At 41.7% G+C, this 20,499-nt stretch overlaps 1 protein-coding gene across 2 annotated transcripts; it reads right to left on the reverse strand.

The window, feature by feature from the left end:
* Window positions 1–1,545: 1,545 nt before the first annotated feature.
* Window positions 1,546–18,611, reverse strand: mmp16b (matrix metallopeptidase 16b (membrane-inserted)). 2 transcript variants are annotated; one of them, XM_085141409.1, is made up of 11 exons: window positions 17,748–18,609; window positions 15,993–16,141; window positions 15,715–15,729; window positions 15,271–15,387; window positions 13,843–14,147; window positions 10,957–11,118; window positions 10,310–10,527; window positions 10,083–10,221; window positions 7,747–7,897; window positions 3,743–3,858; window positions 1,546–3,375 (listed from the first exon to the last, which is right to left on the reverse strand). In XM_085141409.1, the coding sequence occupies exons 1-11, from the start codon at window positions 17,874–17,876 to the stop codon at window positions 3,014–3,016; spliced, it is 1,863 nt and encodes a 620-aa protein (XP_084997535.1). In that variant the 5' UTR covers window positions 17,877–18,609; the 3' UTR covers window positions 1,546–3,013. The 2 variants fall into 2 exon arrangements, with proteins under 2 accessions (XP_084997535.1, XP_084997536.1); XM_085141410.1 differs by lacking the exon at window positions 15,715–15,729 and having other exon boundaries at window positions 17,748–18,611.
* Window positions 18,612–20,499: the final 1,888 nt, after the last annotated feature.

A 20,499-nucleotide genomic window follows, 5' to 3' on the forward strand; every position in this document is an offset into this window, starting at 1 on the left:
CCACATAAAATGGTTTGTTGCTTAGGCAGTAACAGAAGGACATGGATTACTTAGTAGCTGTGAGACTAGAAAAAATATTGCATTTCAAACCCATTTTATTGACAATTTCTTGCCCTCAGTACAATGCAATGCAAGAGTTGAGGTTCTGAGCACACAGGAATAAATACGGCAATAAATACAGTACTGACCTGCCTCACTTCACACGCTCTGACGCCACCAGATCCTCACCACAAACACACAAACTGATAAGACATCATACACGACACTGAGCCAAAGGCTTTTGCTTCAACCTGATCATGGATCGACAGGGACTGATGTGCACAGCGATTTAGCACTGCTTCGGGAAAGCAAAGCTGCTCCTGTCTTTACATTTTCTTTCATTACTGTTGACTGTTGCATGAAAACTAGAACAGCAAGGACAGAGAAGGAAGCTAGCCATTTTTACATGGATCATATAGCATGACTGTCAATGCTTTGAGCAGAAAAAATCCAAGTCTGATCAGCCACTTCATTTAAATACTGAGGGAAAGACTGGTACGAGGATGACCCACGGGCAACGGCTATGAAAGAATGACATCTTAGTTTAAACACGGCATGCATTGCCCTTATTTAAGATTTCATTTGTATGTGTTACAAATTATGTATAATAAAGGTTTTAACCCATCAATCACAGCTCCATACATGTACCTTTCAGTAGATCATTCAAAGATAAGAACATTTTAAATCTAAAATTCCCTATCTGATATGTTATAAAATGGCATTGCCTCAATATCAGCGGAGGGTTATGTAAGATATCCTGTACAGTTGGTGCAGAGGACCATTTCAAGTAAAAGAGTAGCAAAAAGAACTGAAATCACATCATGAATGGAGATGGATCATCTGGCATACTCTGAGAAATGCTACGCCGCACAACCCCGTCGTTACATATATGGCAGACCGACATATTAATTAGGATCCAGGCTGTATTGCATTTATAACACATTATATGGTGACAGAAAAGCTTTTGCTCAGTTTGGCTCCATCTCACCTCGGAGAGAGCCTGTCTTTTTATGTTGTTTTGTTTTCCTAAATTCATAAGATTTATATATGTACTATGCATATATTAAATGACACATATTATACTGTATATGAGAAATATTTTAGATTAAATTTAGCTGTTTTTGTTTTTCCAATAATCCTGTTAATTCCATTTTTTATTAGTTCTATAAACTGGGATTAGTAAATTGTTAATGTAACATAGTGTTTGTATAGTGGTTAGTCAAGAGTTAGATTGCATAAAACCGCCTGAGTTTTAAAAACACAGACAAACCTGGTTAAGAGTTTTTTCAAATATCAAAAAAAGTTAGTGTCTTTATTTCTGCTTTTTAATTCCTCTGCATGTTTAGACATATTTTCTTGATTACAGCAGTGCTGTGCATCAAAACCTTGTTGCACAAAGTAGTGAGATGATGGAGCAATCTGGGCAACAGCACTGGCCACTGATACGTGTTGTGCTTGTGGTAAGTAGAGATTATTTGCTTCTATTAAGAAATATGTTTTCTTTAAAAAAAAAACAGGTGGATCAAGTTATTTTGTTCGATATGAAATATTATGTAAACTTACAAACCTTGTACCAAAAAAACATGGATTTGTAAAGCTTTTTAAAATATATGGATTAACGCTGTTTGGAGTACTGTTGTCCAAACTGGGCAGGTAAAAAGGATGCAGGTTGTTGGTTGTTCAGTATAATAGTTCAATAATAGTACAGTACATCTATAATGCGGGTATCCACCCCTCTTTTCCCTCAAACCTACACTGTAAAAAAATTGTAGAAATGCAGTACAATGTACGGTTTTAAAATGAATTAATTTTCCATATTTATATTTTACTCATGGTTTGTTTTTTTAATGACCTTCTGATTTTACCACTTACCATTCATGGAAACTTTTGTAAAAACAAAAACAACAACAACAACAAAAACAGGAAATTGCACAATGTAAATTACCCGCACATTTGTGCCTTTTTTGTTTGTTTGTTTTTTTACAGAGTACAACAAACGCCCTCCTCTCTCATACCCTCAGGTGATGGAGTAAATGAAAGCTGATAGCCTACTTTCCACCAGGCACAGCTTAGCACATTTCAAGAACAATAAACCTCCTCAAATACTGCTTTAATGTCTGGGCAGTAAGGAATTCACTCAGCATCTTCAACTCTCTGGACCAGAGAAAAGGACAAAGAGAGCAAAGGGAACTTTAAGCAATGTGTGATTAAGGCAGTCTCATGAATATTGCAGAGAGGTTTTTTTGGCCCCTGTTTTGGAGATAGACTCCACAACAGTCTTGAATTCCTACCTCTAACGGCTGCGTCTTATCCCAACAGATTAGCGAGCAGACGGGTGGATATGAATAGACATGGCAAAAGAAAATCAGAGTATGGTCCATGAAGTTTGATCCACGCAGGGGGAAAAAAAAAATCCCATCAAAAACAACACATCAAGCAGTAATCCTCTTTGGAAGAAAAAGGTCATATTTGGTTCGTGTGTGAATCCGCAGCACAATGAATAATCTTTTACAGGGGACCCTAAATTAAGGAAAGCACAGCTCAGGGCAATTTAATTAAGAAATGAAAGCAAAGTAGAAGCCTATATCTAATTTGTCCACTGAAGTTAGTGCTTGGGGCTTTTTAAGTGGCGTGCAGAGATGGGGATAGACAAAGGTCCCACTTACACAAGCTTAACTCTGTCTCACTTAATTGAGTTCATTCCAAGATACAGAAAAAGTCAAAGCTGATACATACATATTAGTTAGACATAGGTGTGGCTCCAGCATCATCCTCGTTTGAGTTCTGCTGATCGTTTCACTTCTTTGCAGTTTGCATGTCACGACTTCGAGCAGTTCTGAAATCTGCCTACATGGCAAACCTCATCTGCTGTACCCTTTACAGCGCTCCCAATTACTGTACTTAGGGCTTGGAGCAATAACTAGACCTTTATCAGAGCTTTACAACCCTTTCTATACAGTGCAGCGACAATCCCTCAGACCCACTCCTGCATGGAGCGTTTGCAGTACAGTATGTGGCGCTGCGTGCTCTTCCTCCTGAACTGGAAAACAGTGTAGAGGAGGACCATCATGCACAGCGCCAGAACGCAGGGGATAGCAATGGCCACCGCTTTCTCCGTACCTCCGGCGCTGTCTAGTTTGATAACAACGTCTGCATCACCGTTGTCATAGTGGCGCTCCTCTACCACCGTGGGGCTCCAGTCCCAATCGGGGTCGGCGGGTAGGCTGTCGCAGCCCATGAAGTCCCTCAGAATGGACCTCGGGTAGTTAGGCTCCACGCGAAGCAGCTGGTTGTTGAATTTCCAGTACTCCTTTCCTTTGTAAAAGTAGGTGAAACCTGGGGATTTAGGGATATAGGCAGTCTTTTAAAGACTTTTTGGGGATATTTTGAATTTGTTAAACAGTGTAGAGACAGATGGAAAACAAAGTAATGGATTGCAAGATGCATCAAAGGTCTCCAGCTGGAATCAACATGTCTTATTCAGCTGCCCCCGCCGCCCACTCAAAACACATTACTTACTCTAAATGTATTTCACAGCTGGTTGCACTACTTTATAGTACTACATACTAGTCAAAAACAAACTGGATATTGCCACATAAACTTATCAACTTCCTGTTTTGTGTTTGTTTTTATTACCTTTTACAGGCATCTGGTATCACATTATTATTTCTTACAGATTTTACAGTCAGTAATGCAAACATACCGTTGGCCTTGTCCACAAAAGCCCCTTGTGGAGAGTCAGGGATGCCCTTCCAGATGGTGATGGGTTTTGGGTAACCCGGGTCCATGGTTCTCATATCCTCGTTGTACCTCCAGTATCTACAACAGGACAGGCAAATATATCAAATAAGAGTCAATACAGAGGTTCAGGGACACCTGTTAGTTAGTGCAGTAGTCATAATAAGTATTAAAAAATGTTAGCACACTTGTGTTACCACCACTTAGTCACTTAAAATGGAAACAATAGATGTATTTGTCATTTTAACAACCCTGTAGCCTTGAACATCACAGGTATTAATATCATACAAAGAGTTAGGACTACTTTCCTCAAAACACACTTAAATATTTTTTTAAAAACTGTCGCTAAGTTTTTCTTTTACTCGACAGCTCCCTTAATCGGGACTTCACAAAGATGTTGGGTGGCAGTGATTTGTAAAGAACTGCTGGCCAGGACCTCAATAATGACACTGACGTTTTAGCTAATTGGAGATATTAATACTGATGGCGACAGATGTTTTAAAACACTCTTCACACATGGGCAGGGATCATGCACATATACAAGCAGCCATCAGTGGATCAGTGGATAAGACATAATAATCAGACACAGCATTAAAAGGAGAAGTTGGGATAACAGTGGGTTGCAAAAGCAGCTGACAGACAGGATTATGCTGAGCTTGACATCATGGCCTGCCTGAATTTATGCTACAGCTCTGTTTATTTGTGTAACATATAAATTATGCAATATAGAACAAAACCACTTGGGAGACAACGTCTATGTTTAGCTTGAGATAATCAGGACTCACCAACATGTCTGCAACACTGAAAATAGGTCTACTGCTCAGTAGGTCAACCAGTTCAACACAGAACAGGCCTTCATTTCATGTCTCCTTAAAAGTCGCACTAAGCCCAGAAAGCAATAACTGTAGTTCAGCATTTACCTTCAGGAAAACAAAGACATTATATCCTGGGATGACGAGAGCACTGCACTGGATTTCTGCTTACTGTCACAAACTCATATCTATAACTCGCAATCAAATGTCGTTTTTTTTCCATGTGACTATTTAACGATCAGCAACAGACTTCAAGTATTTCACATGACCACAGAAAGTGGTAAATCAATCATCCATGCTCTGTGTGTATCTGCCACATAGATCTGTTTCACTAGTAGCTGTGATTGATGTGCTTCTCATACACTCGTGCTCACGCACATAAATCTCGCTGCAAACTGTCATTTCTTTGAATTAGAACAAACACGTCCCTGTCGTACACGCGGGGAGAGAGAGAGAGATAAAATCACGCTCAAGACAAAATGTCTTGTTTGTCAAAATGTGGCAACTTGTGGTTTGGGATAGTATCATGACAAAGCATTTTGTCAGCTCCCATCACAGCGTCCTATGACCTCTTAGGATATGATTTAACTTGACAGCTTAACATGTGAGTCACTCTGGCATAAACTCAAACTTTAGGACTTGCAATGCACTCAGATAAACACCAGATTCTCATATTTGGTGTCTTGGAATGAATCCTTGGATTCAATTCGATTCAAACTGCAGGTACCCAATTATACTCTGCATGAATCCATGCACAGGATAACATACAGTCCAGATGCAAAGCTTTTAAGATCAAAGAAGGTAGTAATCTCCATCGTTCCCAAATCAAAGAAATCTTAAATCTCCAGCGGTACCTTGATCTGGCCAAACAGATCAAACTCAGTAATCTCAGCTAATCTAATCACTTCAGCTCAGCATTCAATCACATCATCCCGGAGATCCTGGTCGAGAAACTGTCTCACCTGGGACTCTCCACCTCCATCTGTCTCTGGATCAAGGACTTCCTGACAAATAGACCACAGTCTGTCAGACTCGGCCCCCACCTGTCCAGCACCATCACACTCAGTACCGGGTCTCCACAAGGATGTGTTCTGAGTCCCCTCTTGTTTACGCTCTACACATCCGACTGCTCCCCTACCCATCTCTCAAACACCATCATAAAGTTCGCGGATGACACCACAGTGGTTGGACTCATCTCAAGGGGGGATGAGTCGGACTACAGAGATGAGGTTAACAGACTGACTGAGTGGTGTTCAGCTAACAACCTCCAACTGAACACCACGAAAACTAAAGAACTTATTTTGGACTTCAGGAAGGGCAGAGCAGACCCGGCCCCACTCTACATTCACGGGAACTGTGTGGAGAGGGTACACTCCATGAGGTTTCTGGGCGTGCAGATCTCTGTTGATCTCTCCTGGACTGCAAATACCACGGCGTTGGTAAAAAAGGCCCAGCAGCGTCTCCATTTTTTGAGAGTGCTCAGGAGGAACAACCTGGAGGAGAGGCTGCTGGTGACATTCTATAGAGCCACCATAGAGAGCATCCTAACGTACGGCATAACAACGTGGTATGCAGGGTGCTCAGTTGCAGACAGGAAAGGACTGCAGAGGGTCATCAACACAGCCCAGAAGATCACTGGCTGCCCTCTGCCCAGCCTGGAGGCCATTGCGAACTCCCGATACCTCAGCAGAGCTGGCAATATCATTAAGGACTACTCTCACCCCAGTAATCAACTGTTTGAACTATTACCGTCAGGCCGACGGTACAGGTCACATAAAACCAGGACAAACAGATTCAGGGATAGCTTCTTTCCCAGAGCTATCACCACAGTAAATAAGCACAAAACAATTAAACCTGCTTAACTATACTTGCCATCGTCACTATACTATGCTGCTATTCATACTATCATTATATTATGCTGCTATCCTGTATATATTGTACTTATTTATTGTCTGAGTACTACAGTTGTTTTATTGTACTTTTTATATTTTACATTTATATTTATTTTGCATTTTGCACCAAGGGAGTGGCACTCCAATTTCGTTGTACTTTGTACAATGACAATAAAGGCTATTCTATTCTATTCTATTCTATTCTATTCTATTCTAATCTGCTAACTAAGAACCAAGTGGTTACTTTGAATCAAACCATTCCTCATGAGGGCCACCAGGCATTTGCCAAAAGGTACCTTAACAACTCCAGAGAAGCAACATTTTACAGACTGAAGACTGAAGTATATCACCATGATTCTAAATGTTTTTAGGCTGGAAACCGCCCACTGAGCACCACCTCCACAAACCCATCTGCACAGTCAAACAGCGGTGGCAACCTGATGCTGTCAGGAGGCTTTTCAGCAACAGGGACTGGACACCTTTTCCAAAGTGGTCCAGCTTGGGGCATAAGCTCACATGTCTTGAATTCTGGACCCAATTCTGGACCCAAAACAGCATTTCTGGAGAGACTAGAAAAATGGGAGCTCACTGACAATCCTGATCGAGCTTAAACTGTTCTGCCAAGATGGATGAGAGATAATGTTTTTAAAAGAAAAGATGTGCCAAGCTTGACGGACACTTGTAGGAGACTTCAGGCCATCAATGCTGCAAAAGGTGTCCAAACCAAGCATAGCCAAAAACCTTCCGCTTATATCGCAGTGGAGGAAGAGGAAAGCAAAAAAAGATGCTTTGTTTTGTCTTTAGGATCTGCTGCGTAAGGTTAAAACATATTTAAATTGAATTCAACTTTATTTGTATAGTGCTGAATCACAACAACAGTCTTTATATTGTAAGGTAAAGACCCGACAATAATAGAAAAAGAAAACTCTAACAAACAGACGACCCCCTATGAGCAGGGACTTGGCAACAGTGGGAAGGAAAAACTCCCTTTAACAGGAATAAACCTCCAGCAGAACCAGGCTCAGGGAGGGACAGCCATCTGCTGTGAACGGCTTGGGGTGAGGGAAGGGAGACAGGACAAAAGGCACACTGTGGATGTGATGTAATCAATATATGAGTGTATAATCTAATAATCATATTCTATCTATAATAGAATATGTTAAAAAACATTTTATCCTTCAAATGTCCCCATGGTGCATGGTGTTTTTATTCTGAGCAGTTTCAGTTCTGTCCAAATCTTTACACGACAAATAATCTGCACAGACCTGTCTCCTTTGAAGAAGTAGGTTTTGGCGACATCCTCCCACCAGACAGCTGTCTCGATGCTCTGCGTGGGCATGCTACTCCCGAACAGCGAGATGTCCTGAGGGTACGAAGGCTGGAGAGTTGTGTCCTTGAAGACCCAGAAACGGTTTCCTAAAATGCACGGGCAAAGTTAGATTGCACTGGGACAAAGAAAATAACTTAAAAAAAACACCACGGGATTTCAGCTCATTCAACTCTTTTGTGTTGTTGCTTTTCTTTCTTTTCATTGAGTTTTTTTTTCCTGCTCATGTAATTTTAAGGGTCGGAAGATGTCACCTTGTTTTAAGAATATTGCGACGCAGGAAAATCTATGCAGTGTTATCTACAGTATAATACAATAAACAGCAAGCTGATGCTCTGAAGACAACTCTACTGAGACTTGTTGTGTTGAGCTTTATTGAAGCTATTGTTGCATTTAATTCAGTTTGATCATAAATGCCTCAGGCGGAGCAAAGAAGGGTTGCTGTGCAGTAAGTAGCTCGACACTCACATGCACAAACCCACCAATACACACAAACACACACACACAGTTAAGTCCCTATGAGTGAATAAATAAAGCATGAGGCACTCTGATCCCACAGAGTGACAGATGTCATGTTAATCTGCCTGGTGGACGGACGGCTCCACTGGACCTGCACTCGTTCTCCTACCAAACAGAAAGCAAAACAACCTCACTGTCGCCTGTTACAGTAAAAAAAAAAGAAAAGATATGTACTGTAAAGCTTGCCCTGCTCCCCTGATTTTCACATTCCTTAGTATTGTGTGCCTTAATGCTTTGTTTCAGTTCCTGTTTGTTCCCATTAGTATTCTGCTTATGCTTTATTTTCTACAGTCTCTCGTTCTGTCCTTTGTGTCCTTCTGTGTCAAGCTTAAGTCTTGTTGCGGTTTCTTGAGTAACTTCCTGTTTTATTTTGATAGTCTGTTGTCACTCATGTAGTGCTATTAGTTTTACCATGTCAACCCTCAGTGTGTTCCTAGTATAAATAGTTGTGTGTTTTCATTTGTGCTCTGTTGTGTCGCCTGTCACCTGCATGTCTGTTTCTCTATGCGTTTAGTTGTGGTTTGGACTCACTGGCCTTCATCTTGGATTAATCTTTGGACTAATAAAGAGACTATTAGCATATTTGGAGTTTTGTGCATGTGTGTGTGAGAAAGAGGCAAACAGGAGCAGCTTTACTAGTGTCTCTGAATTTTTCATTCTGTATGGGAGCACACCCATGGATTAACTCTCACCCAGGTGTGCTCTGGGACGCCTAAGAACTCGTAAATGACTAAAAAATACTGGCGTGTTTGTTTATCCCATGTTATATTCCCATAGTCAAAATCACAGACATTATTAGGTACACATATGTAGCCGGTGTGTACCCAGGATACTTAATAAAAGCACTACATATATTGTAGTTAAGGATAAAGAAGATTTGTTGTATAAATTTGTGTTTTTTACACTAAAATTTTTTTTTAAGTAAAGCCTGGCAAATATGAATGCATTTCCTTGCCCCAAAAGCATATGTAATTTTAAACATAGCATTGTTTTTACATTTATTGTCATATTGGAGCAATAGCTTCAATTTTGGCATGTGTGGATCAACCAATCAATCACACCTCTGGTGCCTCCAATAAACAGGAAATGGCACACGCGCACAAAAGCTGTCACTTCGTCTAATTTGCTTTCCTCTAAATAGGCTCAGTTCACGCTAATGCATCATCAAACTGTGGTAATTCTAGTAATTCTGGCCCTTTTGATTGCAAAGTATAATATGATTAGGTCCGCCACTGAAGCAATAATAAATAGCCATCGGTAGGGATGAGTGCAGAGGCTGATTCTGATCTTCTTACATTTTCTTAATTCTTCTTTTTATTGAAATTAATGACCTAATCATCTCAGAGAATATTGGATGTCTTGTTCTAAAATGGTAAAATTGAGAGAAATTTATTAGAGGTTGTTTTTGCAGTATCACACATTGCCCCCCCCCCCCCCCCCCCCCCACACACACACACACACACACACACACACACACACACACACCCTACCCCCACCCCCGCTCTTTATGGTTTAGTTTTTTCTTTACCTACTTTGACTGAAATACACCGTCATATTTACATTCATGTTTAGAAACCTACATTATTTTTTGGTCCTGCAGTCATTAGACTGTTTGGTGCCCTAATGCCATCAACAGATCATTTAGGACCAGTTAACGTAACGGGGATGTTAACTACCAGTAATTGAACTACACTCACACTCACCCACACACACACACACACACACACACACACAAAGAGCGGTTGCTGTTATTACCTTTGAAAAAAACAAATTTCCCTTCGCTGTTTTCATACACGGCATCAATTTTGGGAGGTAAGCCATTCCAGAAGTAGCTTATCTGCATGGGGTAGCCAGGAACTACCGAATTGTCTCGTACCCTCCAGAACCACTGGTCCTGTAAAAACGGACAAGGTCAAATCATCACTGCTCTTTATCACCACCGTTGAAATCCCAGAATGCTCTGATGTGATGACCTATTTTACCTTGAACACAAAAAGCTCATTTCGGAGAATGGCCAGAGTGTTGAAGCCTCCATCACAGATGTTAGGTTTGGAGTTTGGGCTGGAGGGTTTGGCACTCAGTGGAGGCCGATGGGGTCTGGCATGGCGATCGTGTTTACGTGGGTCGGAAGGAGGGTGAAAGCGAGGAGGTGGGACTGTGGGTGGAGGCCGGGTGGGCTGTGGGGCTCTATCCGGTGGACCTACAAAAACAAAAATAGAACGTATTTTATCTGCATTCCTTTATATTCGTCTTTTTCAAAACTTCTGAAAGATTTAAGTCGGTGTCCAGTGAGTTTACAGCTTTTTGGCCATTGCGCCTTTTATTTTGGCACGGAAACTGTATCCTTTTTTTGGCTGAGCATTAGTGGACTCACGTTGTTTTGAAAGCATAGATTGGCTGCCCTCTTTAACAGCTGACAAATGCTGCTTACTGGCATCGAACCCAATATGACTGACGCAGCAGCATTTGAATAAGCAAGTGACTAAGCTTCAGCGCTTGTCTATTTATGTTGTTTTGCTATACAGCTTCAGTGAAGTGTTGGAACAAAACAAGACGTAAGAGTCTTGATTACGTGCTCTTTCAGACTTTCAGCTTGTGCTCTGAAGAGAAATTCACTTGGGAAAGTTACCGTAGATTTTCTGGATGCCCTGTAGGTCATCGTGAGGTAGTTTGAAGTCCTCAGTGTCCATGTACTGATAGAAAGGAGCCATGATAGCAGTGGGGTCATTGGAATGCTCCAGACCGAGGGCGTGGCCCAGCTCATGAACCGCAACCAAGAATAGGTCGTTACCTGGAGAGAGGAAGAGGATGGCATGAGTTAGAATCCAAAAGTTCAATAACATAAAAAATAAAGAGAGATTACACATTGTGATAAAACAGAACAGGCAAATATTAACAGTATTAACACTCATAATGGTATGATGACCCTGATTCTCGACCTTTCCAATTAAAATCTGTTTGCTCAAGTCCAGGTGAACCTGTAAACACAGGTCTCCATCCACAGCTATCACCAGTGCAAAGTCTTAACAAGTGAAAAGTACAGAGACACCCTGCAAACTAGATTCACAAAAAAGAAAAAAAATACTGTGTGAAAAACAGTTTTTATGATTACCTAGCATCAATATGTAACCTGCTCTGTGCAGACAAATCCAATAATTGTTTAACCATTTATCGAGCCCAAAATGCCAAACACGTACTACTCACAGGATTTTAAATGTGAAAATTTGATTCTTTTTATTGTTTTGTTATTTAAAATCCTGCTACTTTTAGATTACTGTTGATTAAAAATCACAAAGTATTTTCAAGGCTTTGCATTTTCCAGGTGCAGCTTTCACAGTTTTTCTTTTCTTTCTTTTTCTTTTTCTTTTTTTTTTACAGACTAACCATTCAGTGCATAATAGTTAATTTATCAGCAGCGAAAATCATAATTACTCACTGCCATCTGCTCCAGTTGTACCTCCACTGAGCTAATGTGGTGCAAAAAGTTACAAGGAAAGCGAACTGGAGGTAAAATATGAAACAGGTGTACTTAAAGGAAGATAAGCCACATGAGAGCATCAGAGAGCGGGGAGGGACACACTCACATTGCTGCCCAGGGCATCGGACAAGAAGCGCTCATTTAATGCACCTGAACTCATATGAATGTTGGCACAAACAAACATTGTGAGTCTACGTCACATTGCATGCAAGCGCGCGCACACACACACACACCGACAAATGAAAAAATAAAAATGTCACAGTTGGTACATATGGCCAACGTTCAGCTCATAGTGTCAACCTGATTTAGAGAGAAGTACACCATTTAAGTACAGCTTGTGACTGAAGCTGTCCCCAGGAGATTGTTGCCCTTTACAACATGATATCCCCCTCTGCCAGGAGCGCTGCACAGACCAGCGACTGACCGTCAGCCAGCAGCTAAAAGGTTACCCACCCCCACCACCATTTATCTAACACCACCAGCCTCTTCCACCTAACCCAAATTGTCCCATAAGGACTCCCAGGAGACAAGCCCGAGCTACCATTAGCGCACATGTCAACATGCAACATTTACAATTACACCGCTGTGAAAGCCCATTAAAGGTTGCAAAGCTTTCCAGACACATAAGCTGAGATGGGTGCTTTTCAAAATCAGCCCCAGCACTCCAAATGGATAACCATGGGATGCTTCACAAGGGTGAAGAAGGGTGAAGAATTCAACAAAGAAAGGGGAGAGAGGGAGAAGAGCTGATGGGTGGCAAACAGGTTACCAGAACAAACACAAAGTGAACTGTAACCACCGCCTCCCCTCAACCCCGATAAACCGGATGGGATGGGAGAATGCAAGCACTTAGCATATGGATATTAGCAAAGTAGCCTAATATCATTAATATTAAATTATATAATGGTACAAATACCAGTGGGCTACATCAAATTCAATAAAACTGAATAAGCCAGCATCCACTGTCTTAAAATAGTGGGGCCTTCTATCCTCTCGTGTGAAGAGCTTATTACACCACAAAAAAACATCAAAATCCTGACAGATGGGGTGACGCGTCTTTACAGAACACGGGCGGATCAAAGACATCTCTGCATTCTTAGTTTTTTGGTTAAGCATCCCTCACACTCATGCCCTGTGATACCATCTCTGTCATATTGCCCTCCTGCCGAGCCATCTGTATTTAGATGGTTTTCCTTCAGTCAGTCCTCATTTATCTTTTTTTTTTTTTTAATTTCTCTGTGCTTTCCTCACATCTTCCATGCAGTTTTTGTTTATTTACCTTCCTGCCAACATTCAGCATTTAAAACCCTTCTTCTTTTTTTTATCTTAAAATCCCCCCTGCCCACCTCCCTCCCCATCCTTGCTGTAGCTTCTCCTTTCTTGTGCTTTGCTTGCTCCATTGTTGCCGGTGTCGTGCCAAACTAGGTATCCCCGACAGAATTTGTTTCCCCTGCGTCGGGAGCACACGCTGGACTGTCCAAATCACGGACAAACAGTATCCCACATTGTTGATTTTTAGTTTACAAACACTTCTTATAATGACTAACTACTCCTGACATTTTTGAGATGTTAGCTCTTTATACAACGAAGTTATAGTGGGATACAAATAATATCAGGCTGATCCTGCCACAATTTGTTCCCCCTGTGTAAATCACGGACAAACAGTATCCAGCATTGCTGATTTTTCGTTCACAAAGACTTCTTATTATGACGCATTACTCCTGAAACTTTGGAGGATTTAGCTCTTTATATAGTAAAGTTACAGGAGAATAAAAATAGTTATCAGCCAAAATGTTAATGGTTTATTAAAATAATCCCACCTGACACCCGTGAGCAATAAATATATAATTTTCTGTTGTAACCCTCAAACTGAATGGTAATGTAACGATACTAATTTTTCACAAAATGAAAACATCAGTACTTCTTGCGTGCTCCCAGCACAGGGGAAACAAATTCTGTCGGGGATACCTACTTTGGCACAACACCGGTCTTAGTCACCTTGTCTCATCCCTCACGCCAGCTTTCCCTTTCACTCACCATCATGGTTGGGGTTCCCAAGCGTCCAAGGCTCATCGGAGTCAAAGTGTGTATCTCCTCCTATGCCTGGGCCCGGAAAATAGGCGTGGGCGAGGAATCCTCCCTCCCCATCGAAGGGTGAGCTGTCACCGTGAAAACCAGAAGCGAAGATGATAGTGATGTCTACGTCACGCCTGCCAGTCTCCAGGGCGCTGTACGGAACGGCCTCGAAGCGTAGGGGAGTCACACCCTGCCACACGTCAAACGCCCGCCGGATGGCATCGTGAGTCTCCCGGGCGCCCACCTTCGGGGTAACATTTTTTATGCTGCGGGAAGCCGAACAAGCATACCAAGTGAAAAGATTGCTGAAGAGGTGGTGAAGGCACTCGCTCTAAAAATACTCTGCAAAGTCAGAGTTTACATAAAGACACAAATCGCATATAATTCCAAACTTCAGGGAGGAAAATAAAACACATCCTGCTTCATTGCCCTGTTAATTTGTCTGATCACCGTCCCCCCCCCCCCCCCCACACACACACACACACACACACACACGCTTTTCAGAATGAGAAGCAGATCCTTAAAAAAAGTTGCACTTGACAACTATTTCAAGGCCGGCAGCTTTTTACTGAACTTTTAACACAGCAGTCGTTATCAGTGTCTGGCAGGCAGAGAGGAATGGGAAATCTTCTCCTCGCTCCCCGTTCATTTTCACGAATAAAGTGCAGTCAGCAGCGGCAGCAGTGGCTCAGCACTGATTGACATTCCATTAGGAGAGGTGGCTCATCAATTCAAATTCAGGCAAGAAGGGAGGATTTGAATAAATTGACAGTGTTATCGTCTATTACTGCAGAAACCTGTCAATTTGCAGTTGTGCCAGAGACCCGTTTATCGGTTCTTCTCAGAACCTATTAAAAGCGTGGGCTTAATCGGGCCTGATAAGATGAGTGTTTAAATATTTCTGCTGAGATTATGGATAATTTACACTGTGAATTTTCAAACAATTTAATATCGGGGAGCGAAAAGCCCCCGATTTTCATGCGGCTCTGCTAAAACGGCTCGTTTTGTTTTATGAAAATGATCGAGCAAAACAAAAAACAGGAGGAAAAAAAGCAAAACAAAACAGCCTGATCTTGTTTTGTTTTTTTTGGTTTTTTCGTTTCGCCACCAAGTTATTTATAACTGTGGAGCAAACATACTCGCAGCACACATGGGCGCATTTATGTGTTAATTTATGTGTTTCTGGATGTGTGATTATCACTGTATTTTTGTGCGCGAGCCCCCCACACACGCATGACGTACTTGCTCGGTCTCTATGACAACACGGAGCATGTGGTCCCAGGTGGTTAAAGAGGAGGAGATGAGAGACAGAGGAGAGCTGAGGAAATTAACACTAGCAGATCTGAATCCGTAACCTCCCTATGACAACATGCCTCAGCCGTCTGTCACCTGTAGGTTATGTGTGTTCGCTGCCACTTCTGTCCCGTCAGAGCGTATCTCCGCCTCCGTGACCTTGACGTGCTTCTGAATTTGTCCGGAACACCGCAGCGTGGCTTTTGCATCCAGCTTAAAAAGTGATGACAGAAGAGAAGAGAAGAGAAGAGAAGAGAAGAGAAGAGAAGAGAAGAGAAGAGAAGAGAAGAGAAGAGAGGGTGACTTAAGTTTGCTGACTAAAAAACTTTGGATCTCAGTTTTGCGTCACAAGACAACACAAAGCATTGAAGTGAACTCAGCAGTTCTCTTCCTGACAGGTGCCAGAGAATCACAGAACCAAAATAAGGAATGCAGAACAGCGCTAAACTACTCCAAACTACAGCCCTTCATGTTTCTCATTCATACCCACGTCACAACTACAAAACAAACACAATACATAGGCAAAACTTGAATTCTCACCTCAGGGTGATATCACTGCATCATCATGCAAAATGAGAAGAGGGAGAAGTGTTAAAACCTTCACCTGAGGTTGTGTGAGGCGAGGTGACGCGAGGTGAAACAAACATCTCTGTCTCTTTACTAATTCTTTGCAATACCGATAGTCCATCCTTCTGCATTTTAAATGAACGAGTGGAGCATAATGCATTAACATGACATTAATGGCCTAGTGGAAGTGCATGTGCTGCTCAGCTGTTTGTGTTTGTGCAAGTATATCCACCACACATGTATACACTCACTCCTTGGTTTTCTCATCCAGTGTCCCTGTGACATTGAGCCCGTAGACACGCTGCATGGCAGCAATAGCTGAGTGCATGGTTTGGGCCGATCGCAGGACAGACATGCCTGGTTCTGTGCGGGGAAGGTAGCCATACCTCTGTAGCCATCCCTGCAAGGGGTGAAGAAGGAGAAAGATTTGAGCCATCATATTTTGTCTTGGTTTAAGACCAAAGCTCAGATCTGAGAGAGGGAAACAGGAAAGATTACACTACAGTGTTGCACATTTTACAAGTTTGGGAATATTACAAAAGGCATATGATTCACCACACAACACACATATCCACCAAACTCCTGTAATGTATACAGTACGTTAAAAGTGGGAGTATAACAATAATATGAAGGTGCATCATTCATTGTGAATCTCACAAGAGACAGTGACTAACCTTTGGCTACAGTACTACTGAATATTAAATAAAACAACAGAATGAGCTGCAGCAGTGTTATATTTAACATCACAGTATCCTGAGAGTATCAAAAGCTAATTTTGAGAAAAACACACATATACAATAATCTATAGTCAGTTATTTAGTTAAATTGTCTATCAAGCACATTTTTTTAGGGTTTAAAGGGTTGCTTGTGTGGACAGCACTGCTAAAACAAAAGCAGCTGAATCCCTGCTGCTGACCTTAGTCAGTGTTTGTGTCTTGCGGCTCTCGGTCAGTGTTCATGAGCAGGACTGTGGCCCTGCCTCCTCCTGCCCTAAAAAGCCAGAGTGTGATTTGATGCAAACAAGTGAGGTGAAGCTGAGAATCATTCAGGGGCACCGGCAGGTTCAGTCCTGAAAGTGAGCTTGGCACCCACACTATCTACAGCTGTCCACACGCCAACCAGGTGCCTCCCTATCACCACACAGTCAATGAGATATGTTCCAGCTAGCTAATCTGACTAACTGTCTCCTCTGCCCATCCCTCCCTCTCCCTTCTCCCTCTATCCCTTACTCAGCTTTGCTAAATGCCTTTTTTTATCCCTCTTTTTTCCCCCGGTTTCTCCCGTGGTGTGTTTCCTGTATGAGTTGTGTTTGTTCAAAGGCACAGATTTCAGAGAGATATCAGGCAAGATTTCATTGAGCCATTAAATTGAATAATGGTGTGTGTGTGTTACTGTCAGCTTCAGCATTTAATTTCTTCAGAGTGGTGGGAGGGGAGCCTGTGGTGAGGATGGAAATGACATAAATTAATAAGGTAGAAAAAGAAGCAAATCCTATTATGCAACTTGTGTCTGTAGATGTTTTATCTCCTCCAACACTGTGATGCTGCCAGAGCACATCTCACTTCATGATGACCTGTCAAAAAAGTAGCTTCTCTAGCAATACAACAGAAGCGCTGAGGCATTTTGGGTTTATTGTACTTTAAATAGACGGATCTCAGTGCATTCATATGTGCACATTTTGGATCAGTGGGCTGGATCACCTCACTTCATGAACCGCAATGTAATAACCTGAAATGAGCATCCTTCTGTTTCATTGCGCCCAACAAATGAGGGATATTTTTTTCCGGTGCGTGAGCTGTCCTGACAGGCTTGGAATGTCTCCATGTTATGCTTTATCGCATGTGCCCACAGATAGCGTGGGTAACTCAACATACATGTTCTGTTTTTTTGTTTTTGTTTTTTCCACGCTGAGGCAGACGATGTGGAGGAGCGAGCACGGTCATTTATGATTCTCAGAGTCGGGGGGAGGTGGTGGTGGTAGGGGGGTAGGAGGCCATTTATCTTACCTCAACGCTGAACTGATGATCCCCCTCTCCGGACACGGCACACGAAATCCAAAGCAAAAGATGCAAGCAGAATGCTGCCGCGTAAAAACAATCCGATGGTTTTCTTTTACTGGAGGATACTAAGGTCATAATGACCCGTTTTTCCCAAGTGTTTATTAGAAGAAGCCGCCCGTCTGCTTTGTGTCAAATGAAAACCATCTGGCGAGCTGTCAAGACAGATTCAGATGAAAAAAACGGACCCCGCGTTTTTCTTTCTTCCTTCTTAAATATAATCCCGATGGTGTGATGTTCCGATGTCAAGCAGAGATAACTCGGCGTGTCAGACCCGCTGCCCTCGCCATTCTTATTTACATCGGGGGCTACATCTATCCAGCAGCATCAATGGCCATGTACAGTATCCAGCCTGCGCAAGATAGGCTCCCTCCCGACTCGACGCCTGCGCTTTGATTTCTCACACAGCGCAGCGCTGCTTGGCAGCATCATAAGAGCTGCCCTACAGAGTGCATACGAGATAAAAACGCAATTTCTCAGCACTGCCTGCACATCTGACGTTTACATTGCAAAGGCGACGGCTCTGTGCAGTTTGAAGCGCACACGTAGCCGCATGTTTTGATCTTAAATACCGAAAAACAAAGGCCGCAAAGCCAGATTTTAAACTGTGTGGCTTGCATTTTCGCTCTGATAAAGTAGGTAACTGCCTTTATGCGCTAGACAAACTGCTAAATAGTCCCGTGCCACGAATAACCATCAAATACAGTGTATCAGGACAGATGCTGATCAATTGCATGATCGTTTATCTTTAAATGTTGGTCCTGCACTTATCCCACTATGTGCCCTCAATCTTGAGGAGCCAGAATAGAAAACCTGATCGACATTTTTAGCGCTAACGGCACCAAAAACCTGCCTGAAGCATAACGAGCCACCAGATGGCAGCATTTCGTTGAGGAAAGAGCCCACTAGCTGCTTTGTTATTTTTATTTTTTTTGCCAGGACACTGAAGACAGGACAAACTGAGACCGGAATCCACCCCATATAAACTAATGAGGCGAGAAATTAATCTGACATTCATTTGATATGGCACACAGAAAGGCCCTAGGCCTGTGGGAAGGAGTGCGGTAGGAGCTCATGACTAAAGTCAAATCACACTAAAAATTATTATTTTATTATTACCATCATTATTAATGTTTGCACACAGTTTGCACCCAGGAGGGAGGGAGGTGGGATTTATTTGCCAGCAGACATGATATAATAATTATATCGATATAATGATAAAAATAATTCAGGGACTGAATAAAAAGATCGTATGGAGACATCAAGGAAAGCTGAGTGGCCTAGTTAACGTTTAAGCCTCTCAGCGTGTCCTATCCTGCACTCTTCCGTCTGGCCTATGGACAATTTCAAAAGGAATTCTTGTTTTTCAAAGTGTCTGAATCTGATGTTTTAAGTGGAAAGAATGAGGCTACCTGCAGAGAAATGTGAGCTGTTTAAATCTATGCTGCAATTCTGATCTGTCACTTGCACAATACAAGGCTGGATTAAATATCACCTGCAATGTGCATTGCTGCAACCAGTCAATCACTCACGAATGACTCAAAGTTTCCTGTAGTCACGCACACTGAATGACAGATTTGAAGAAATATGATGGCATGGGCACGGCACGGAAGCGATCAGTGTCACCAGATTTAGGAAAGTAACCCTCTACCCAGCTGTGATGCTAAGAAATGAAAGCCTATTAAGGAGCACATACATAAGTGGAAATGTCATCTTAGATTATAACCATTTATTATGACTGTTATGCATATTTAGATGTTTATAAGAGTAGGACTAAATATACTCAGAACATCAAAAATGAACATATTCTTAGTGAAGCTGATCTTTTAATCATAAAAGACTCCATGTCAGATTGTCAGACTCCTGAACTCTTCCTCCTGACATCTGACCCACATTTAACTCATGGACTGAACATACACACACCCACAACCACCTATAACTGAACACACACAATGGACAAAAACAAACATGGACTGAACCACCACTCACAACCACTTGCACTTTATATAATCACTGTAGAAATTAGCCACATATCACTAATCTAAACTGCACTACTGTAAATGCTGTATAGACAATCATTCTGTACAAAACAATAATTATTGTTCTACAACTTTTTACAACTGTTTATAACTTATATAGTTCACATTTCATATTTCTGTATAGTTTTCATATTTATATCCTGTTCATAGCCTGTACATACTTATAGTTATAGTATATTCATAACAAGCCTTCATACCGTGTACATTGTAACATACCTATAATAGACCCATTTTTGTAATATATCTATATTATTGCTAAAGCACTTTCTGGATGGATGCAAACTGCATTTCGTTGCCTTGTACTTGCGACATGTGCAATGACAATAAAGTTGAATTTTATTCTATTCTAACATATGTGTATTACTTTGTTGGTGTATGCGTTTACTACACACACTTATATATTTTGTAAAGTGCTACTACCAGTATGGATTCTTCATCTTAGCTGCACACATCACAATACTAAAGCTACACAGCTGAATTACCTGTGAAGCCTGAGCACACACAACCTTCAGGAGATTATTGCCATTACTCATAACTGTGAACAAGCTGTTCCATGTTTTGAAACAGGATGTGACTGGTTAAGAAGTTGAGAAAGGGACGGTCATTGGTTTGAAACAGGTTCATTCATTTACTTTGAGGTGTTTACTGTGTAACGCACTGAG

The sequence above is a fragment of the Neolamprologus multifasciatus genome, chromosome 18, assembly GCF_963576455.1.
Source record: "Neolamprologus multifasciatus chromosome 18, fNeoMul1.2, whole genome shotgun sequence".
Lineage (NCBI taxonomy): Eukaryota > Metazoa > Chordata > Actinopteri > Cichliformes > Cichlidae > Neolamprologus > Neolamprologus multifasciatus.